General features: G+C 34.8%; 1 protein-coding gene across 3 annotated transcripts in view; it reads right to left on the reverse strand.

Moving 5' to 3' along the window:
- Positions 1-325: 325 nt before the first annotated feature.
- The window catches only part of FZD3 (frizzled class receptor 3), an 81,487-nt gene continuing 56,982 nt past the window's right edge, over positions 326-24,830 (reverse strand). For 2 of the 3 annotated variants that reach the window (XM_084886392.1, XM_084886393.1), the window contains 3 exons: positions 13,867-14,015; positions 8,822-9,055; positions 326-1,739 (listed from right to left, as the gene is read on the reverse strand). In XM_084886392.1, the coding sequence (XP_084742518.1) occupies positions 1,526-1,739; positions 8,822-9,055; positions 13,867-14,015 (597 nt within the window). In that variant the 3' untranslated portion in view covers positions 326-1,525. The remainder of the gene's footprint in view (positions 1,740-8,821; positions 9,056-13,866; positions 14,016-24,830) is intronic. The other variant, XR_014795218.1, reaches the window with a different exon arrangement.

Genomic DNA, 24,830 nt, shown 5'->3' on the forward strand with positions numbered 1-24,830 from the left:
TCATGTGATATAATGAGATACCATCAGATCATCATCAGGGGCAAATCAATTTAAAACAGCCTGCAGCCTGGCTACAGATTAGAATCATCTGGAAAACTTATTTAAAAACCTATCAATTCTCATCTGAATGAGAGGAAGGCTTGGGCATCAGAGGTTCTCCAAATGATTCTTATCTCTAGTCAGGGTTGAGGACATTCTTGTTTAAAATGTTTTTCTACACATTACACCTAGCATTTTCCAAAAAATTTCTTTCCCTTTTGATCAATTTCATGCCTAATATAGTTACCAAGTTTTTATTGTAAATTAAACGTTACAAGACAAAATGTCAAAAAATTTTGAGTTGATATTTTTAAGATTACAAGGTACTTCACAGCAAGACTAATCATGCTTCATTCAGTTACAGTGATTTTTCAGATACCCCATATAAATAACCACTTTGGACCTAGGTTATATATATTTCAGCTGTAAACAAGACTTATCCAAATCTGAATACAAGGGAGGGAGCAAAAGCTGTAGCCTATTTGCTACTGGGCAATGCAAATACAGACAATCAACTCATTGATAGGAGGGGCTGGATGCCAAGATCTGGTGGCTTTGGCAAGATCACATCTCACTGCAGAAAAATACAACAATGAATACAGAGAAAACATTTTTGCCATTTTGTAATTGTGGTTGCCACAAAAAACCCTTATAATGTGTGATGCTTATCTTATTACATGCCTCCATGGAACAGATTTGAACATAAAGTTCTCTACAAATATTACTACATGGGAAAAGATGGCTACAAATTATTTTTTCCATCATGCATATGGAGAAGTTATAAAAACACTGCAAGTAAAAGGAATATTTACAAAAGTAATGAAAACAATTCACTTATAGGGAAAAAATGGCCAGTGATACTCCTAATCCTGTATCTCTCTGGATGAAATTTATTTTGGTAGAATTTTGAAAAAGCCTTCAATACTCTAATCAGATTCTTCTGCTGATCTTTTATTCTATTAGTTAAAATACCCTTGCTGATTTATCAAATTCTCTTACAGTTTAAAACTACAGTTCTTTTTCACTCATGTAAATAAAACTACAAAATCCTACCATTCATCTGAGAAATAAACCTTGCATAGAAAATTCTTTAATTCTGAAATTTTGTTTTATTAACAGAATGACCAGAATGTTATCTCACAACTAGTTGATATTATATATGAAAGTTCACTACAAAGCAGTCACCACACATTTAGGACTTTTTCTAAATACAAAATAGTGGGTTTATAAAAATGCTTACCAGACAAATAATTCTCTCTTCATTTCCTAGAAATAAGAATTATTTATGTGACAATATAATTTTAAGACGCCTTGATATTCCAAGTTTGATGCAATATAAAAAACAAAAATTTACTTTTCCAATGGACACAATCTGCACCTGACTGAACGCATGATAACAGTGAGTTACAGCAGTCAGTCATGCTAAAGGCAAAGAATAAAATCTGCTTTGTAAACGCCACAAAATTTCCACCTTAGACAGGATAAATTAAGCACTGGTTCCATCTTCTTCAATAACACGGTTCATGCTGGTGCCATGTGTGATGTGAGTCATAGGATTATTACTGAGATCCCGGATGCTGCTATGTCGTGACTGTTCATTGAGACGATGAGAACTGCTGTGCCTGGAGTGATCCGTTAGTCGTGACATGCTGCCATGAGGTAGTCTCTCTTCCATTCCTCTGTAACTGCAGGGAGTATACCTAGTACAGAAGAGTTTATTTTGAAGCGAGTAATAGAACACACTAGAAAAATAACACTAAATTTTGCATGAAAATGCTGCACTAAATGAAATAATTAGGAAACCAATAAGTGAAAAGTAACAACCACCTTTGATGATTTACAGCAATTTCATTAACACTAGAATTATTCATATGGCTAACAAAAAAAAAAAAAAGAAAGAAAGAAAATATACTCATTAGATTCAGAATCAAGGTCCTATTCTTTGCAAAAGGACAGAAGTTAAGGTTAATTTTCCCCATTCAAATAAGTTATCGGTTACGGGGTGAGTTCAGAAAGAGGAGGGAAAATAATGGAAGAAAGATGACACTGACCAAAACTTTGATAAATCAGAAGTGTAGAAAATTGGCTATAGCCGAAACCGGTTTGACTCAAAGAGCGTCAGCCTACGAACTGAAAGGTCCCAGTTTCGATTCCGGTCAGGGGCATGTACCTTGGTTGCGGGCACATCACCAATGGGGGGTGTGCAAGAGGCAGCTGATTAATGTTTCTCTCTCATTGATGTTTCTAGCTCTCTATCCCTCTTCCTTCCTCTCTGTAAAAAATCGATAAAATTATTTTTAAAAAATTGGCTATAATAAGAAGTATAGCAACTCAAATTTACTAAAAGACTAGGAAGAGGGAGCATATGAAATTAGAGGAGAAATTAGTGTAACCAAAAAGAAAAAGAAAAAAAGATGAACTGGCAAGCAACAATGACAGTATGTGCTGATAGCTTCTTTCCAGATAGCCCAGTTAACAATTAAATTAACTACTGTAAATGGTGTTAACTATTTTTCCTCAGAGCTGTGAGCATACTATGCTATTTTATAGAAGATACATCTACTTAAGTATATATAACAACATCCTAATACACTATGACTTACATTCCTGCTAAAGCAAATTCCCTCAGTATCCTGAACAAAGAACTTTTGAATATGCTAACTGGGCTAACTGCTTATTGTGGACAGTCTTCTCCTCCATCATTGTACTTATCTTGAAAGCAGCAATGGGGAGCTGTTAAATTTTCTTTTGTTCCAATCCTGACTCACTGAGCCCCCATCAGAGATAAGAATACTCATACTCAGATGTACACCTTTTTGTAAAAAGTATTTAATTTAGGATAACAAATCTCAAAGAAAACTTAACTGAATATAATTTATAACTTTAACATATTAAATTTTAAGTAATGTTTCTAAAAATAAAAAAGAATATAGCAGGTCATTTCTTTTTTAAATAGTCATCAAAATAATCATATGCAGCTGAAGACCTATTGGGTGTCAAAGCATTCATTTATCATTCCTTCATAATTATAACAAATTTCATGACTCAATATGAATAATTTATAAAATTAAAAACTTTTTAAAACTATGAGTTTACTGATTTTAGAACGAGGAAAAGAGAGATAAACATCAATGCTGCGAGGATCATCAGTTGGCTGCTTCTTGTATACCGCCACTGAGTATCAAGCCCACAACCCAGACATGTGCCCTGACCAGGAATCCAATAGAGACCTGATTCATGGGTTGATGCTGAAACACTGAACCACAGTGTCTAGGCTAAAATGTAAAGATTTTAAAGACTGATTCATGAACTTCTGAGGAGATCTAGTTTGACAGCATGCTTATTAAATAGTTTTCATTAGATCACAGATTTTGAAAATTGAAAAGTCCTTTTAAATTATAAAAGAAAGTATATCTTTTGTTTCCAGTTTTAAATTTTACTTGCATGTTTTGATAAAATAATTTGTTAATTGAAAATATTTCAGAATGAGCTTGTTATTCTATTATTTTGCAAAAACAATTATTGCCTTAACTGAGTGAAAGATTTTTCCAAATTTGATCTGCCAGCTAATTTGAAGCTCTTTCACCTCTCATAACTTCATAAGTATTATTTAAAATAAATATGGGAAATAAATCAAATTAAAACAAATCTGCTTCAGTTCCAGAAATGATATCAGAGTAATTAAAAAAATACCAAATCACTACTTAAAAATGTGAATTGGATATTTTCTTAAATGAAACCTAAGTATTTTAGTTATATGAATCAAAGAATATATGTTTCATAGGAAAAATTACTATATTGAGGTGAGATATATGGCTATTCACAAAATTCTATAATATAAACAACCCATTCATGGATAATTAGGAATCAACTACACAGAAAAATAAATTTAATTATAGTTTTTAATCTCAATTGTATATTTTGATAATTATTTAAACCACTGTGACCATCTAACATACAATATGAAAATGTACATTAATCTTAATATAAGCTTAGGCAAAAACAATTAGTATGTTTAATTTGCTGAAAAGATAATATGGTGTAGTCCAAAGTCAAAATGAAAAAAAAAAAATGAAGATGATTTGCTCTCTTTGATTCTCTATACAATGAATAATTCAATTAGTTGTAATTTCACTAGTATCTCATTATGCATTCCCTAACTATCCCTTGTAGTCGCCACTTTTTACCATCCTACTCACTCAATTCAAATAAATATGGCAAATGAACCAAATGGAAATTTTTTTTTTTATCTACCTACTCATCCACTTTCTTTTTTACCCATCTTTTCATGGGTAAAATTACCCATCTAATCACCTATTACTTATTCTTTGAAGTTGATTTACATGTGTAAGGTATGTGTCTCAAGTGTATTTATTTTGCATAGCACTGAGATCAATTATCTATCAAGGAGTCTGGATTAGAGTGAGTAATGTGAAGTGTGTGTGTGTGTGTGTGTTTATGTGTGTGTTATTTCATAACCAAGAAATCAATAAGATGATGAGAAAAGGATGACCAAAAGATAATGTTAACAGTAAACTTAAATGCTGACTGATGGCCCTAGACTCTCGAATCCAATAATTATAGGCTGTGATTAAGCCCCTATCCCAGTGGTCAGCAAACTCATTAGTCAACAGAGGGGCAAAGGCGACTCGTGAGCCACAGTTTGTGGACCACTGCCCTAGCCAGTTTGGCTCAGTGGATAAGACTATTGGCCTGCAGACTGAAGGGTCCCTAGTTCGATTCCAGTCAAGGGCATATGCCTGGGTTGTGGGCTTGATCCCCAACAGGGAGCATGCAGGAGGCAGCCGATCAATGATTCTCGTACTGATGTTTCTATTTATCTTTCCCTCTCCTTTCCTCTCTGAAATCAGTAAAAAAATATATTTAAAAAAATCCTGAATGATGCAAAGAGAAATTTCCATGAAATGGCTTTTGGAATTATGATAATCCCTGTTTAGAGTTTTAGGTTTAATGTGGTCTGAGGTGCAGGGTATGGCAGAGAGGCTCACAATGTAAGTGTTCTTGCACCACATTATAGAACCACATTAGTAGGCCACCATTATAGTTCTGGGTCCCGAATTTCTGGGAAATACAGTATTTCTAAAATCATTTGTTACTCAATATACTTGTGTGTGTATGCATGTACAGCTGAGGAAAGACAACTGTATTGAAAATACGTCATACCAAAAGAATTATTAAAAAGTAATTAACTGCCATGGTGATTCCATGACACTATATTTTTATTGATTCCCTCATATGTGTACAGTATAAGCATTTTCTCTGAATCATATGCTGGCTATTCTATTATTATTACTGTAAGGTGTTGTTCTTGATCTATTCTTTTTTAAATTATGACTTAACAGCTTCTCAGAATTTTAATTACCAATTCCTTATACTAATGATTATAAGCTTCCTTATCGAAGCTCCAGTTACACTCAGATTACAGAGGCTGAAATTCCCTATGATTAATTACCTTCAGAAATTCTCTATTCAGTATGAACTTATCTTTTGTTACCATTCATTCACTCTATTTATCTTCTCTAAGATACTTTCATGGGCCAATCTGATCTTTCCCTTTTCTAAAGTTCCACAACATCAATCATCTATAGCATTCACTGTTTTAATTATATGCTGGCTTGCACTATTACTTAATTGGTTCTTATGCATATATCTTATCTTCCCTAAAAGGTCATATGCTCCTAGAATGCAGAAATTATACTTTAACTTTCTTCTATATATCTCTATATACAAAATACCACATGCATATGCATAAGCACTGTACTAAAAATAACTGTCCAATTCTTATTGAAAAGGAGGAGGCTAATAATATCAAATGTCATATAATGCTGACAGTTATTTCATGGAGGATGATGTTGACAAAATGTATTCTAATTCCCTCCCTCCTTATGAATGTCTTAAGATAGGACCCCTAAATACTTACTGTAGAAACTTCCCAACTGAGCTTACTTAAAATCTTCTCACCTAGGTGTTGCCAAAGTGATCATTCTCAAATACAAAGATGATTTTATCACCACAGTTGCCCACACATGCATACTGTGCGGTAGCCATACTCCAGTACCTAACCCCTGCTGTTCTCCTTACCTCTGCATATATATTCTTTCCCTGTCTTTAATTTCCAAGTGCTTCCCCTTCAAAGTAGCAGTGCAATGTTGTTTGTGAAATTTCCTCTGACTTCCTATGATAATTTGATGGTTTTCTTCTCTGGGATCCTAAAGCACCTTGTATATAATTTTTTAAAATATATTTTATTGATTTTTTTTTTCCAAATAGGAAGGGATAGGGATAGTTAGAAACATCAAGGACAGAGAAACATCAATCAGCTGCCTCCTGCACTCCCCCTACGGGGGATGTGCCCAAAACCAAGGTACATGCCCTTGACCTGAATCGAACCTGGGACCCTTCATCCACAGGCTTACGCTCTATCCTCTGAGCCAAACCAGTCAAGGCTATAATTTTATTATATACAAGGAAAAAAATAGGTAAAAGATAGAAAACATATCATAGTCAAAAAAAGACTGCTGCTTTTTAAAAACAGAGTAGCTGTCCCATTAGAAGGCAAAAGATCTTCTGAGAAGTCTCAATCTAAAAAGTATGGAAATTATATCCTACACTAGGACAGAGAAGACTGAGAGAAAGGTTAGGATGAGATTGAAAAGATATTGGACAGTTATAAAAACACATGTTTTAAAGTTAACATAGAATTCTTTCCATTTTAGGCATAAGAATTTTCATTCTTTCAGTTTCCCAAACTAGAAATTGTTAAAAACAAAAACAAAAAACAATAAAACACAAACATTTGATATAGTTCTCTCTAGTTGTTATTAATCCATCATCAATTCCTATTTTTTTAATTTCTTCTTTCTAAATATTTTTCAGATCAGTTCTTCCTCTCTTTCCATTGCCACTACTTTCCTGTTAATCTTCATCATCTCTTAACTGAATTATTGCAAAGCTCCTTAGAAGTGTCTAATCATTGGCAAATTTAACAAGAAAATACATCCCCTTCTCTCATTCTCTCTGTGAAGCTTCTCTGATCCTGTGCCCTTCTTATTTTTGACTGGAATATAGTCATTCCCATCTTGACCTCATATTATTCATGCTATAATAGCACAAATGAATAGTTACAACAGAGATCGGATAACCCACAAAGCCTAAAATAGTTACTATGTGGCTCTTTATAGAAAAAAACCTCAGGACTATACAGTCTTCCCTAGGTATCCACCCAGGATTAGTTCTAGGACCCCTGCAGAAACTGAAATCCATGGATAATTGTTTTTATATAAAACTAGAGGCCGGGTGCACGGATTCGTGCACTGGTGGGGTCCCTCGGCCTGGCCTGCGGGGATCAGGCCAAAACTGACAGCCCAACATCCAGGGGTCCTGGAGTGTGAGAAGTTGCAGGCCAGGCCAAGGGACCCCACTGGTGCCAGTGCACAGGGCCTCCAATATCCCCTGAGGGGTCCCAGATTGCAAGGGGCCTAGGCCTGGCCGAGGGACCCCATCGGTATACGAATCTGTGCACCAGACCTCTAGTATGCATATCTGATCTTTGGTCAATCTCTTTCTACCCTTCCCCCTCCCCCCTTTCCTCTGAGATTCATCAGTCTGTTCCATGTTTCCATACCTGTGGTTTCCACTCCTGCATTGAGCATCTGCCCCCTGGTGGTCAGTGCACATCATAGCTACCAGCCAGTCAGCCAGTTGGCCTGTTGCTTAGGCTTTTATATGTATATATATATATATGTATATATGTGTATATATATATACACACACACACACACACATACACACACACACACAATATATATGGTATATTTGCATATAGCCTATACACACACCCCTATATATATTAAATCACCCCTATATACTTTAAATCAGGGGTCGCCAAAAGGTGGTCTGCAGACCATCTCTGTTAGGTCTGAAAAGTTAGTGACCACTGCTTTAAGTTATCTCTAGATTACTTATAATATCTAACACAATGTTTAGGAAATAATGACAAGAAGAAAAAGTCTGAACATTTTTAAGACAGACACAACCACTATAAGTCAAACTACATTGTACAGGTCAGCAACAATATAACACTTCCCCCCCAGTATTTTCCATGCCCATTTGAATTCCTGAATGCAAAACCCATAGCTACGAAGGGCCAACTGTACCATCATACTTATATTTTACTTTAATTGTTCACTTAAAATAATAACAGAAGTTAACATCAGGCACTTACTAAGACAGGCACTGTTCTAAGCAATTGGATATATTATCTCATTAATTTTTTTTTACAATAGTCCTAAAGGATATTATTACTATTTCCATTTTACAGATGAGAAAACTGAAGCTTATCTTTCCAGATCCCATGTGTAAACAACAACACTAATAGTGACTATACTATTATTCTTAAAAACTGTGAGCTTATTAAAAATATAGATTATGCCTATATCATCTTTGTATTCCCAGAACAGTAGCTGATATAGTAGGTATTCCACAACTGTTTGCTAAATTAATCTTACTAACATAACCATTTTCATCCTTCCTTCTCCCTACTCAATACCCTTTGATGACTCCATATTTTTTACTGCAGCAAGTCTAAGCTTTAAACTCCTCTGACTGGCTTTATATTGGACCATAATCAGGGACAACTGTTCCTAGCAAAGTTAAAAAAAATTAACAATGTTCAACCTCTATTTCAGAATTGGCTACTCTTCCTTAAGCTGTGTAACTCTAATTCAGCACATGAAATAAACTAAGCTAGCAATAAACTCACCTGCCATCACGAGATCTGTGGAGGCTGCCGTGATAGCTGCTCACTTTGCTGTGGACACTCCCTGCTTTGCTTCTCTGATCATCCACCATAGCCAGCTGAGTTGAAGAAGCATGTGTGGATGTTCCTTGAGTGGAAGTTCCTCTTGATTTCCTTATAATAGGAGTATTTGGATCCCTCAGAAGGGACTGAGCAAAATCAGGTTCTTGGAGTACTTGTCGGCTCTCATTCACTATCCTAGACAACAAAATACTAAGTTTAAGATAAAGATTAACATTCCTATAGACTAACAAATAATACTTTTGTGACGCACTGACATTATTCTTTAAATTAATTGCTCTCCACATAATGTCTTTAGAACAGATATAACATTGTTAACAGAGGAAAGAGTATAATAAAAATTCTTGTGAATCAGCCCAACTGGCATGGCTCAGTGGTTGAGCAACGACCTATGAGACAGGAGGTCACAGTTCAATTCCAGGTCAAGGCACATGCCTGGGTTGTGGGCTGGAGCCCCAGTGTGAGGTGTGTAGGAGGCAACCAATCAATGGTTCTCTCTCATAACTGATGTTTCTGTCTCTCTCTCCTTCTCTGAAATCAATAAAAATATATTTTAAATTTTTTATGTGTAAATCTGTTCACAAAAGTGATAGAAAGAGGTCTGTGCTAGGATAAAAAAAATAATAATTTTAGTTTCAACTCTATCAACAAATATGTGATCTTAGGCAAGTCACTATCTCCTTTCCTTTTCCTCATCTATAAAATGAAGTTATATTAATCATTTCTAAAAAGTCTCTTTCAGCTAAAGAATTTTATGATTTGCAAGGGCACTGAAATATTACAAAGATATTACTATAAAATAGAGCAATTGTTTTATTGCATTTATTATGGAAGTAATGGAGGCCTCAGATACATTTTTTAACTTGTAAGATCAGTTGTTTTAAGGCTACAACTTAATTTTCTGATAGAAGCAGTTGTCTAATGCTGGAATAAACGTAAGTGGTCATAATTAGAACAAAAACATGAAAAATTAAGTAAATTTTGACTGGAAAATAGTCATTCCCAAACTAGAAATTGTTTAAAAAAATGTTTAATATATACAAATATATAATTAAGTCTCAGATATATTAAAGACTTAAAGAAAAAAATTAAGGAGATAAATTATTGTCAAGAGCAAAAGTTTTTAACTGTTACGAAAGTGTTAAAAGCAAATGTTTATGATGATGAACAAAGCAGTATTTAAATTAATAAAAGAGCCAATTAAATTGTTGCAAAGATCTGTGTCTCAGTTTATGTAAATCGGTAACTTGAGAGTCAGGATTCAAGTTAAAATTTCATTTAAAAAACAACCACCTCAAATACATAAAGATTGGATCATACAGTGAGAAAGTGCATATATTCTCTTTTCAAATTACAAAAGCATTGTTGTTGTTTTTACAATAGAACTTGGATAGAAGGGCTGAAGGAAAACTGGCATTTGTTAAGTACCTGCATTGTGCCAAGTATTTTAAATACATCCTTCTTTGAGCCTTTAAAAAAAATTTTATTTAAAATTGATTTTTAGTGCGTTGACTGTTTCTTTGTTTTCCGTGTCCATCTCCATTACGGAAAAGGACAGTCAGGTTCCTGAGTGGAGGAGCTGGGGATTAAGAAACTAAAGATAGAGACTAAGAGGTAGAAACAGATTCATCAAGCTGGGCGATAGGTGGGCGCCATCCTCTCTGATAGAGAGGCAGCAAGCCCCAAGCCATGAGCCACACACAGCAGGTTTATTTTATAGGGTCAAAGGAGCTTATTTGCATTCTTAACTAGGCCCTAGCATTACTAGATTTACATATCTAGACCCGCCCCTGCCGACACCTGGACAAAGGTAGTCAGAAACTAAACAACACCCCCAGCCCTCTTGCGGGAGGGAGGGGGGTGCAACTGGGACACTGCCTCGGGCTCAGCTGACAATTTAAAGGTGGCCCTCTACATTTTAGAGAGAAAGGATGACAGAGAGAAAATCAATGTGAGAGCAAAACATCAAAAGCTTCCTCCTATGTGCCCCTGCCCCAGGGATCGAGGCATGAAACCAGGGCATGTACCTTGTCCAGGAATCAAACCTGCAGCAACCTTTTGGTGCACTGTGGGGACAACGCCCAACCAACTGAACCACAATGGCCAGGACTATGCTTTTTTCACCCTCAATGTATTTTTATTGATTTCATAGAGGAAGGGAGAAGGAGATAAAGACAGAAACATCAATGATGAGAGAGAAACATTGACTGGCTGCCTCCTGCACACTTTGGGGATGTGACCTGACTGGGAATTGAACTGTGACCTCCTGGTTCATAGGTTGATGCTCAACCACTGAATCATGCCAACTGGGCGAGGACTATCCTTCTTAATAATGTTTTTGTTATGGAGACGAATGTCCTGAGAGAATATTTCTAAGAGGATATTAGAATCTATTAAAAATAAACATTGTGGTCCCCATTTTATAGATGAAAAACTGAGGTTTGAAAGGATCAGTGGACTTTCCACAACAAAACCAGTAGTCAGAGATCAAACAAGTTTAAGCGGCTTAGAAACCAATCATAAAGTAATGATAAAACAATGTTTACTTAATCCTGAAAACAGAGTGTCAAAAACTAAATAGAAGAGACAGTAAGTCAAAAATAGTACTGTCCTAGCTTGTAGGATCACAATGACTTTGTTGAGGAGGTATCCATGATTGCAGAAAACCAAGTAAAAGGATCCTTGGGTACTTTTGTCAGTTTGAAAAAGACTCTGGCCCAACCAGGATCTCCCAATAACTATTATAGAATAATTCCTCATAAGGTAAGGAGACCGGACGTCCCAATTTTTAACAATTTGTCCCATCACCCTTGCGTTTTAAAAAAGTCTTTCCAAAAATCGGGATTTTTTAAAAACGCCATGGGATGCGGGACAAATTGTTAAAAATTGGGACTTTCCTGCCAAAAGAGGGACGTCTGATCACCTTATCATAAGGGCAGGTTGGGTGTAGCTCTATGTGGAATTTCCAATACAACCCCATAGAGAATTATTTGTCTACTAGAGCCCCAGTGCACGAATTTGTGCATGGGTGGGGTCCGGCTGGCTTGCCCCAATAAAGGCCAACTGGGCTGGGCCAGCCGGGGGGATGGGACAGGGGAGGTTGGCTGGCCGGCCCCGCCCCTGAATGGGGTGTATGGGGCCAATCAGGGACGGGGTTGGCCAGGCAGAGAGGCCCCAGATGGGTTGGTGGGCTGGCCCCATTCCCTTGTCAAACTCCAGTGGAGGGGACAATTTGTATATTACACTTTTATTATATAGGATGATCCAGAAGTGACCAGGAATGTTTAACTCAAGCCCCTTCCTCAGCTTTATGTTGTACTGTGATTAAAATACGTTTAAAATGTTCAACAAATACTCAGATAAATCACAGTAAATCCTACAAAAAAGACTCCATGAAAGCAGGCACTTGTCCTGTTTTGTTTCCTGTTGAATCCCTGATATCCCAAAATAGTTCATGGCACATAGTAAGCATTTAATAAAGACTTCTTAAAGAATGAATTAATTCCTAGAAAATATATTTTTGTAGTTGTTGTTGAATGCATCTTTCTCTCTTTGTCCTATGAAACTGTATTTAAAGGAGAAATACATTATCTGATATCACTAATAGCAGTCTCAGAATAAGAAAAATATATATTTTAAATGTGATTATTTTATTTTAATTTAAACTGTTTAAGATAAACTATTAATTACTAATAGTTTATAAAATACAGATTTTTATTATTGAGGCACTTTAAGTTGCATAGTGAAAGTACATTAGCCCATACAAGGCACAACATTTTAAATACAATCTTAAGAGTATCTCCTGAAACCCACTTTCCATGGACCCTATCCATAAGTTATACTAATTTAGAATTCAGATATATTCATTTTTAAAATTCTGAGTAAAAAATTTAAAATAATTGGTTCTTTTGTGAATATTGAAGAACCTTGTTTTATTTAATGAACTAAAGGTTCAAAAAAAATTAAAGATTCTTTAAATATGCCCTCAAAAGATTGCTTCGGCAAGTCTTACCATTATGATATTCTAATATGTAGTGTGGTCAACTATGAAATGAATTAAAATACTTTCTTAAACATATTTTATGTTATCTAATGGTATGTTTTTTTCTATATTGGCTTTAATGTGTACTATATCAGAATGGAATAGCATGCTATCTCTTTAAATCATTTATGGTTTACTTGGACGAACAATTTGAAATGGAAGCCTAATCTAATACCTGTGTGACTTAGGCCAAGGCACTTAACCTCTCTGTGTCTGTTTTCTCATCTGTAACACCAAGATTATAATAACCCTCACAGGATATAAAGAACATAAAATAAGAATGTATATAAAAGCATTAATTTGTTTTTAATTTTAAGAAAAATTATAATTTGGATTTTTAAAAATAAAGATTGACCTTCCCTGATATCTTAGTAAGGAAGAGAAGTTTTTAACTTTTTTAGAAATTTGATTTGAGAGAGAAGGAGGGAGGGGGAAAGAGAAACATAAATTTATTGTTCTTATTTATGCATTCATTGATTGATTCTTGTATGTATCCTGACTGGATTGAACATGCAACCTTGGTGTACTGGGATGACACCTTACTCAACTGAGCTACCCAGCCGGGGCCATATTTTTAGATTTTTATATTATTTTTAAAATGTTTTTTTTTTATTTGAGAGAGAAACATCAATTGGCTGTCTCCTGCATGCCCCCTTCCCCCGACCCTGCACCTCCAACTGGGGAAAGAGCCCATACCTGGGCATGTGTCTTGATCGGAAATCCAACCCCTGACCGGGAATTTAACCAGCGACTTTTTGGTGCACAGGACAATGCTCAAACAACTGAGCCACACCAAGTTTTTAGTTTTTAATTAAGACATGCTACTATGCCAGTCTTAACTGATGGCAGCTGAAGTTACAGTCCAAATTATTTTAATGTAAGCAATACAAAAAAATTTACGTGAATGTGAAGTCTGTGAACATTGTGATACTTTACTTCAACTTACTCTTTTTTCCTACGACCATGAAAAAAACTGGCCCATTCAAAGCATGTCTTTTTGCTTCCAACCCAAAATATGGAGGGAATACCAACTATGAGAGCCATCAGGTATTTCATCAGAAAGAGAATCAGGTCTGGACGACTCATTTGAGTGACCTACAAGAAGGGAAAGAAAAATATCTTAAATAAAGTAATTATTTATTAAAGGCCATTATTAAGTATTTAAAATAAACAACAGTAAAATAATTCTACATTTTGATGTTTTCACTTATATAGTACTATACTTAATTTTCTGGTTATATGGAAAGATACACTCGCAAAAATTTGACAATAAACTTATAATATATATTTTGAGTCCTATATTTTTCTTATTAGCTCACATTGGCTGTCTTCTATAGAAAAATAGTATTAATGCCCAAATAAACCCTAAATAGGAATAGAGGCTCAAGTAATAACCATACTGGCCAATTTTACTAGTGTTATCATTGGCCATACTACCTAATAAAAGAGAAATATGCAAATTAATCATCACTCTGCTACACCCACAAGCCACGCCCACTAGCCAACCACCATAGGCCCTTTGCCCAGGCTGCCCCACGTCGCAAGGGAACCCCCAACCTGATCCAGGACACCTTTCAGGGCAAACCAGCTGGCTTCCACCCATGCACCAGGCCTCTATCCTATCTAATAAAAGAGTAATATGAAGATTGACCATTATTTCAACACATAAGATCATGATAGCTGCCCTTATGTGGTCAAAGGTCCTGCCCCATGTGGACACAAGATGGCCAGCAGGGGAGGGCAGTTGGGAGGGACCAGGCCTGCAAGTGAGGGCAGTTGGAAGCGATCAACCCTGCAGGGGAGGGCAGTTAGGGGTGACCAGGCCATCAGAGGAGGGAAGTTGGGGGCAAACAGGCTGTCAAGGGAGCAGTTAGACATCAATCAGGCTGGCATGGGAGTGGTTAAGCGGTGATAAGGCTGGCAGGCAGAAGCGGTTAGGGACAATCAGAAAGGCAGGCAGGTGAGCAGATTGGAGAGGGCACATGCTGGGCTGAGGGACACCCCCCCACCCCTGTGCATGAATTTTGTGCACCAGGCCTCTAGTCACAATATAAAAAAATTATCATCTTTAATATGCTCTTCCATCTACCTACTTCATTCTTAATTCTGTTCTTTTCAAGCTTCCTCTTTAACCTATGAGTTACTTGTAAGTGGATTTTCTAGTCAGATTAGATTTTCAAAAATTTATTTTTATTGCCGGTTTCAAGTTTAATTATTATGGTAAGAGAATCTGGTCTATAGATTCTGGTTACCTTAAATTTTGGAGACTTCTTTTATGATTTAGAATACAGTTTTCTAAGTATTCCTTGTGTGGTAAAAAAATAACACATATTCTCTATTTGCTGGGCACACAATTTTCTATATGTATTAGATCAACTTCATCAGTTGTGTTGTTTAAATTTTCCCTATATTCTTGACCAATTTTCTGTTTACCTACCCATTTTAATATAGGTATACTAAAATCTCTCACATAACTGTGAACTCATCAGTTTTCCTTCCAATCTTGTCAAGTTTTTATTTTCAAGCCTATGTGAGGTGTTAGGTAAATTCAATAATGGTCTAGCTGCTTATTTTGCTTTATGAATACTCTTCACTTTACATTGTATTTTATCTGACATTAATACTGTCACATCAGCTTTTCTTCCATGTTCAAATAGCTCTAGCTTTCTGCCTATCTGTCCTAGTTCTGTTCTATGGAGATAAGAAGAATAGAGCAATCACTCCGAAAGACCAGGTCCAATCAATGAGATACCCTGTCAGAAGCAAAACTTAAAAACACAGTGTAAGTACGGGGAACAATGAGACAACAAGACTATCCAGAAAATCCAAGAGAATCAACTAGAAAAAACAAAAAAAAACAAGCAGAAATAATCAAAGGGTTCAGTAACTTAAGTTGGACAAGATTAATATAGAAAAATAAAAAAATTCTGTATATATATCAATAAAGAGGTAAGAAAAATAATGAAAACCATTTAATTTATAATCTTAACAAAAACTTTAAGACAGCTAGGAATAAACCTAATAAGAAAATGATAAAATCTTATTGAAGGACACAGAAAAACCGAAGTAAACAGAGAAATATGTTATATTCCTACATGTAAAGACTCAATGTCTTAAAGATGTCAATTTAATTATCCCCCCAAATAATCTTATAAACTTGATATAATCTGAAAAGATCAATAGGATTTTTCACAAGATATAAAAAGTGAGGTATATAAGTATTTCAAACACTTAGATATTTATTTGAAATATCTAAGATAGATTGTTTAATAAGTGATGTAGGAATGGTTGGGAATCTACCATTCCCAACAATTTAAACAATTTAAACACCACCTCACATAGTAAGGAAAAATAAATTCTAGAAAGTTAAAAATAAATCACAAACCTATGGAAAACATAAAGCATTTTTATAATGGAGGGTGTGAAGCCTTTTTAGAAGAGTAATATGAAACAAAGAAGTTATAAAAGAAAAAGGCTGATAATTTTGATTATTAAAAACTTAAAATTTCTGTAGAACAAGAAACTATAAATCAAATTAATAGATTAATGACTAACTAGGAATATTAATTGTATTATCTGTCAATAAAGTAAAACAAAAAAGAAATCAAATGAATTAGTAAAGATAAAATAAGTTAAAAGTAAAAAAAATTAATAAACCCCAAAATTGGTTATTTGAAAAGCATAATAACCATACTCTAGCCCAATCAGAACAACAGAGGGAAGTCTGTCTGTGTGGCTCCGTGGTTGAGTGTCAATCTAGGATCCAGAAGGTCAAGGCACATGCACGGGTTGCAGGCTCAATTCCCAGCAAGGGGCATCCAAGAGGCAACCCATTAATGATTCTTGTCATTGATATTTCTCTGTCTCCCTTCCTCTCTAAAATCAACAAAAATATATTTTAAAAAACAACAACAAAGGAAAGAAAAGAACTCATGTGCACATACACATGCAGAAATGGTAAATAAACAGCTACAAAAGACAAAAACTAAAATAATATTAAGAGATTACTTTGCTCAATTGCATGCAAATAAACTTAGAAATTAATGAAAGCAAATAATAAGAAAATATAAACAAAACTAACCATAGCTCTGGCCACTTTGGCTCAGAGTTAGAGTGCCAGTCCACATAATGAAGGGTTGTGGGTTCGATTCCTGATCAAGGGCACATACCTTAGGTAGGCTCAATCTCCAGCCCCAGTTGGGGTGCAGATAGAAAGCAACCAATTGATGTCTCTCTCTCTGTGTGTTTCTTTCTTTTTCTCTCCCTCTCTCTCTTTCGCTCTGTCTCCCTCCTTCCTTCCCTCTACTCTCTATAAAAAAATCAAAAGAAAATATATCCTGAGGTGAGAGTAAAACAACAACAAAAACTGACCTCAGTAGCAAGAATAAAATTGTGCTCAATAGATTTGATAAAATAATAGATTTGATAAAATAATAAATCTATAGATGTCCCATTTATGAATTTTTATGCAAATAGCAAATTCAAAGAATATGTCATAGCCTTGGCCAGGTAGCTCAGTTGGTTATAGTGTTGTCCCAATACACAAGGTTCTGGGTTCAATCCAGGAGTCAAGGCAACAAACAATGAATGCATAAATAAGTGTAACAATGAATCAGTGTTTTTCTCTTTCTTTCTCTCTCTCCCCCTTCTTTTGTCTCAAATCAATAAATAAATTAAAAAAGAATGTCATACCAAATATAGAAAAGCAAGGAAACTGATTTGTACATTTGATACATTATCGGATCAAAGAGAAAACATATACAATCATTTCTACATATGCCAAAAAGGAATTTGATAAAGTTATCCATAATTGTTTTTAAAATCATAATAAATACCCATTTATTAAACATTGTAATAAAATAAAAATAGAAGATAAGCCCTTACAGAGACAAAATAAATCTGTTATTCCAAAAGCCAGTACCATGTTTAACGGGAACACCAGAAGTTACTAGTCTCACTAAATTCAGGAATACAAGAGGAGCTACTATTTCTACTCTTAATTAACTTTGTATCAACAGTTCTAACTGACTGCAATTATACAAAAAAAAAGGTATAAAAACTATAAAGGATGATAAAATGATTATTTACAAATAATATAATTTTTTAAAATGTACTTTTGTTACTTTCAGAGAGGAAAGGGGAGGGAGAAATAGAAACAAATATGATGTGAGAGAATCATTGATTGGCTACCTCCTGCATGCCTCACACTGGGGATCAAGTCCACAACCTGGGCATGTGCCCTGACGGGGAATCAAACTGTGACCTCCTGGTTCATAGGTCAAAGTTGATGCTCAACCACTGAGCCATGTCCCCTTTCCCAGGTTAAAATCTGAGGAACTTCATACTGCACATTCAAAGAGTCACGAAAGAAAGTAAAAATGTTATCCTCCCCTCATCTATACTAATAAAAGGGTAATATGCTAATTAGATAGGCTGGACATCTTCTGGATGTCCTTCCTGACAAAGCCAGGGCCCAGGTGCCTGCAGCCAGCCAAAGGGAAGTCTGTGAGAAACCGTATCTTGTTGCTTATATAGAGTTTAAACTGCATTGCATTTTCTTTCATAAATTAGAAATACTGCCTATATAACAGAAGTGCTTGAATTAAAGAGGAGTGCTTAAAACAAGATCAGCAATAACACCAACAATCAAAGCCTTCTATTTGGCAAGAGTGTAAAAAGATTTAGAAAACAGAGGGATGGAACAGTTTGTGTTATAAAGTTCTGGTCAAAGCCAAAATTCCAAGGTAACCAAGTCAGCACCTGCCCGTGGTAGAGATACAGTGAGAAAGCAACTCAAGCAACACCTGTTTTGTGAACATGCCATTTAGGCAGAGTACTGGAGCCAGAGAGCTAAGACACTGGTGAAAAATAGTCAGCCTTGCTATAAGAAAAGATTTCCCTTATAAATGAAGAAAAAGAAAGAGAAAGGAGAATGAATTATTATCTATTTATAAATTACATAAGAACACCCCCCCTCTCCCCAAACAAATTCAGTCCTGATTTAAAACAGGATATATACTAGGTATAAAGGAAAATATTTAAATAAAGGAATACGATGTTCAGTTTTTATTTTATAATAACATTATAATGCCTATATTTTTTGAGGAAAAAAAAAATCACTAAATATCTTAGTTCTTTGTATAATTAAAATGGACAAGTGAGAAACTTCAAAACTCTTATAATTATCCTTTATAAACACTATATTCCTATTAATGTTAAAATATATCACAGTAACATTGGAAAAAAACTCACCTGACGTATTTCTCTGATCTATTTACTGGGAACTGTAGGGAGCCAGGCAGAGAAGGGAGACTACCAGTACTCACTGTAAGCCCCACATCTTACTGTCCTTTCCCTACCATGGTCTGGCTAGCTGTGAACAGCTTACATTCACCATCTTCTAAACAACTGATCTCCACTAACATCACTAATTTTATTCAACAGAATTTTGCAATATGACTTTATTCAACCACAATATGGAAAAGTTTTACTCTTCTAATTTAGATCCGGAATCCATCAAAGACCTGGGGTTTGAAAATTCTTTTTAATTAAATAGAAAAATTATTCATGCTAAAGGAGAAAAAGCATTGTGGGAAAAAAAAAAACAACCCACGAAGGGCATTTTTATGATTATTGTGGTGGCCTACATTTAATTCTTGTTTCTGAGATTTTGGCTTTGAATCAGCCAAAGGTTGGCAGATTTCTTTCCCTATCAAGTAGAATCTATACTTTACTAATTGGAGACACATATTGCATTAGGTTTACTTTTATTTAAAAAAAAGATTCATTACAAAATGTTAGCTTATACTGAGCCTGTGATCATCAAAGTCACATAAAAATAAATAATTGATCAGTCTGTGACAGTAGTTCTAGAATGGAGGTCTGTTGTATTGGTAAGTAACAGTAGTTCTAGAATGGAGGTCTTCTGATTCCATATTTTGTGCACTTATTATACTACATTGCTTTATTTGCCTTTACTTTTATTCTCTTTTGAAAAGTCCTACTTGAACTACTATACTGCTATTATAATTAAAACAATGATAGGAGATTAAGCAAGGACAGAAAACAGACCATAGAAAAGAAGAGCAAAATAAGTTTCACATATGGAAACTTGATATATGAGGCAGCATTATAGTTCACTGGAAGAAGTCTAGTCATTAAATAGTGATAACTATATATCTACATATTTTAAAAATAATATCTCATCCTCACACTAGACATAATAAATTATATAGATTAAAAACCCACACCTAAAAAGCAAAACTTTAAAACTGCAAAAAAGTATTTTTTTATGACTCTGGGATAGAGATTTCTTAAATAACATATAATTTATAAAAACAAGAAAAAGATGGGTAAATATATACGTACATTAAAATTTTAAATTTCTGCAGATTAAAGGGCATGATTTAAAAAGTGAAAAGCCAAGCTAAATATCTATAATACATAAAACAAAGAATTATAATCCAGAATATGTATGTGTCTGTAAATAAGCAATTTATAGAACTTGAAATAGCTAATAAACCTAAGTTCAATCTCACCAGTAATCAGGAAAATACAAATTTATATAGCAATGAGGATTGTGAATACAATTGACAAAAATTTAAAAAATCTGATGATACCAACTGATGATGAGGATGTGAACAATGAGAACTCTCTGTTCGTTCATATGGGATTCTAAATTGGTTAAACAACTTGCAATTTGGCAACATCTAGTAAAGTTGAAGATTCACATGCTATGACACTACATTTCTGTTTTTTCACATATACTATAGAGAAACTCATGTCGACACACAAAAGTATTCATAGCAGCATTATTTCTAAGAGAGGAAAAACAAGGTATAACCTAAATATCCATTGAGAGTAAAACAAACAAATGTGATATATCCATACAATACTGCACAGCAGAGAAAGCAAATAAACTTTACAGATATTACCATAGACAAATCTCACAAACATAATAAATGACAAAAGCAAGGTGCAGAACTATATATACATCTTTGACACTATAAAGTTTTAAAATAGTTAAACTAATATATATTACTTAGGAAAATATAATATATAAATATACAAAAACAACAAATCCGGGATGATAGTTTAAAAGGCAGATTAGATCACAAAGGAGGAATTGGTGTTTTGTCAGTGTTTTTTTTTTTTATTAAATGGATGGTAGATCTATTGATATTCAATGCATAACATCATTCCTTATTCATATCTGTATGTCAGAAATATTTATAATACCTTTTAAAAAGAAAGGACAAAAAGGAAGTGAAGGCTCCTACAATTACAATATAGTTTGTTCCTATCAGGGAGGCAACAGTTTTGGAAATAAAGCAAAAAAAAGTAATTGTTTCTTTAACTAGGTATATTTCATTCCTAGTTCTGTATCTGTCTATTTTCCTTTTGCTAAGTTTATCGTCTTTCATCATTGGTCCACTAATTTATTTGCAACCCTGTAAAAAGAAGTATAGTAAACGGGGATTTCAATTCCCACGCTTTTATTGTTAGAGGAAATCATAAAATACAAACTCCACATTTGCAAATAATCTCATTTTCTTTTCCAAACACATAGAGATTACCTTCTTACAATAATTCTTTCTTTTAAATTCAAGAATGGCAATGAGGCTCCCCAGTGTGACTTAGTAGTTGAGCGTTGGCTTATGAATCAGGAGGTCATGGTTCAACTTCCAGTCAGAGCCCATGCCGGGGTTGCAGGCCCTATCCCCAGGAGGGGACAGGCGGGAGGCAGCTGGTGAATGATCCTCCCACTCCCTTCCTATCTGAAATCAATAACATATTTTATAAAGACATTCTAAACTAGAAAAACCATTTTTTTTAAAAAGGAATGGCATGAGGAAGGTTAAGCAATTTAAATTCTAATTAACTTTACCAATGACTTTATTTGTTGATTATACCCATTCTGAGGTATGAGATGGTATCTCATTGTTGTTTGGATTTGCATCTATCAGATGATTAGTGACTTTGAGCACATTTTCATATGTCTCTTGGCCTTCTGTATGTCCACTTTCGAAAAGTGTCTATTTATGTCCTTTGCCCATTTTTTATTGGATTGTTTATCTTCCTTTTGTTAAGATGTACGAGTTCCCTATAAATTTTGGAGGTTAGGCCCTTATCGGATATAACATTGGCAAATGTGTTCTCCCATGCAATGGGCTCTTCTTGTTTTGTTAATGACTTCTTTTGCTGTGCAGAAGCTTTTTATTCTGAGGTAGCCCCATTTTCTCCTTAGTTTCCATTGTCCGAGGAGCTGTATCAGTGAAGTTTTTACTACATTATATGTCTGATATTTTGATGCCTATGGATTCTTACAAATTTTTATGGTTTCCCATCTTACATTTAAATCCTTTATCCATTTTGAGTTTATTTTTGTGTATGGTGTAAGTTGGTGGTCTAGTTTCATTTTTTTGCATGTATTTGTCCAGTTTTCCCCAAACCATTTATTGAAGAGACTGTCTTGATTCCATTGTATGCTCTTGCCTCCTTTGTCAAAAATTAATTGAATATAATGACTTGGGTCTATTTCTGGATTCTCTGTTCTGTTCCATTTGTCTATATGCATGTTATTGTGCCAGTACTAGTCAGTTTTGAGAATAGTGGCTTTGTAATAAAGCTTGATATCTGTTATTGTGATTCCTCCAACTTTATTCTTCTTTCTCAAGATTGCTGTGGCTACTCAGGGTCTTTTTTTATTCTATATGAATTTTTGGAGAGTTTGTTCCAAGTTTGTGAAATTGCATTAAATCTATATATTGCTTTAGATAGTATGGACATTTTATTGATGTTGATTCTACTAATCCACGAACACGGTATTTTCTTCCATTTGTTTATGTCTTCCTCTATTTCTTTTTTCAATGTCATGTAGTTTTCCAAGTATAGGTATTTTATCTCTTTAGTTAAGTTTATTCTTAGGTATCTTAATTTTTTTTGGTGCAATGGTAAGTGGGATTGCTTTTTTTATGTTTTTCTGAGAGTTCATTATCTAGCTATATAAAAGCCTAAGCAACAGAACCCACCGAACAATTGGTCCACTGGTTGTTATGATGCACATAGACCACCAGGGGGCAGACGCTTCATGCAGGATCTGCCCCCTGGTGGTCAGCTGACCAAGGGGAACCAGGGGCAGCAGGGTTGGGATGAGTGGGAGCAGCAGGCAGGACCAGCAGTTTGATATCCCCCGAAGGGTCAGAGATTGCAAGAGGGCGCAGGCCAGGCAGAAGGACCTCACCAGTATATGAATCCATGCACCGGGCCTCTAGATGGTGTATAAAAAAAGCTATAAATTTTTGGGTGTTAATTTTGTATTCTGCTACATGGCCACATTTATTAAATCTAGGGTTTTTTTTATGGAGTCTTTAGAATTTTCTATGTACAATATCATGTCATCTGTGAACAATGACAGTTTTACTTCTTTTCCACTTGGATGCCTGTTATTTCTTCTTCTTGTCTGATCAATATGGTTAGCACTTCCAGTACTATGTTGAAGTTCTACAGGAGTGGTGAGAGTGGGCATCCCTGTCTTGTTCCTGTTCTTAGGGGAAATGATTTTAGTTTTTGCCCATTCAATAGGTTTGTCATATAAGACTTTCATTATTTTGGGTATGATCCTTCTATTCCCACTTAGCTGAGGATTTTTATCCAGAAAGGGTGTTGGATTTTGTCAAATGTTTTTTCTGCATCAATTAATATGATTATGTGGTCTTTATCTTTCAATTTGTTTATGTGATTTATCACGTTCATTGATTTTTGGATATTGTACCATTTCTGCATCCCTGGAATAAATCCCACTTGGTCACGGTGTATGATCTTTCTAATGTAATGATGGATCCAATTTGCTAGAACTTTGTTGAGAATTTTAGCATCTATATTCATCAGAGATACTAGCCTGTAATTCTTTCTTTGAAGTGTCTTTATCTGGTTTTGGGATTAGGGTAATGCTGGCTTCAAACAAAGAACTTGGACATGTTCCTTCCTCTTGAATTTTTTGGACTAGTCTGAGGAGGATAGGTGTTTGTTCTTCTTTGAATGTTGATAAAACTCCCCCATGAGGCCAGGGCTTTTGTTTGTTGGACTTTTTATTTTTTATTACTGCTTCAATTTCCTCCATAGTTATTGGCCTATTCATATTTTTTAATTCTTCCTGATTAAGTTTTGGAAGGTCATATTTTTATAGGAATATGTCCATTTCTTCTAGGTTGACCAATTTGTTGGAATAGAGTTGTTCATAGTATTTTTTGGCAATCCTTTGTATTTCGGTGGGGTCTGTTGTTATATCTCCTTTCATTTCTGATTTTATTTATTTGGGTTCTCTCTTTCTGCTTCTTGGTGAGCCTGGCTAGAGGTTCATCAATCTTATTTATCCTTTCAAAGAACCAGCTCTTGGTTTTATTGATCTTTTGTATTTTTTTTGGGGGGGGGGTGTCTTTATGTCATTTATTTCCATTTTGATCTTTATTATTTCCTTCCTTCTGCTTATTCTGGGCTTTTCTTGTTGCTCTCTTTCTAATTCTTTAAGTTGTAGAGTCAGATAATTTATGACCAGTTTTTTTCTGTTTTTTTTTGAGACAGGCCTGTAATGAACTCCCCTCTCAGGAATGCTTTCACTGTGTCCCATAGATTTTGGATTCTTGTGTTTTTATTTTGTTTGTTTGTTTTTTTGTTTGTTTGTTTTTTTATCTCTTTGGCAACCCAATCATTGTTTAATAACAGCTATTTAGCCTCCAATTGTTTAAATTTAAAAAAAAAATTTTATTGTAGCTTATTTCTATTATGCCATTGTGATCCGAGAATAATTTTAATATGATTTCAATCTTCTTAAATTTGAAGAGACTTTGCCTGTGTCCCAATATGTCTATTTTTTTTTTTTTAAATTTCCTATGTGCACTTGAGAAGAAT

Source organism: Pipistrellus hanaki (assembly GCF_964339955.1).
Source record: "Pipistrellus hanaki genome assembly, chromosome: 5".
NCBI lineage: Eukaryota > Metazoa > Chordata > Mammalia > Chiroptera > Vespertilionidae > Pipistrellus > Pipistrellus hanaki.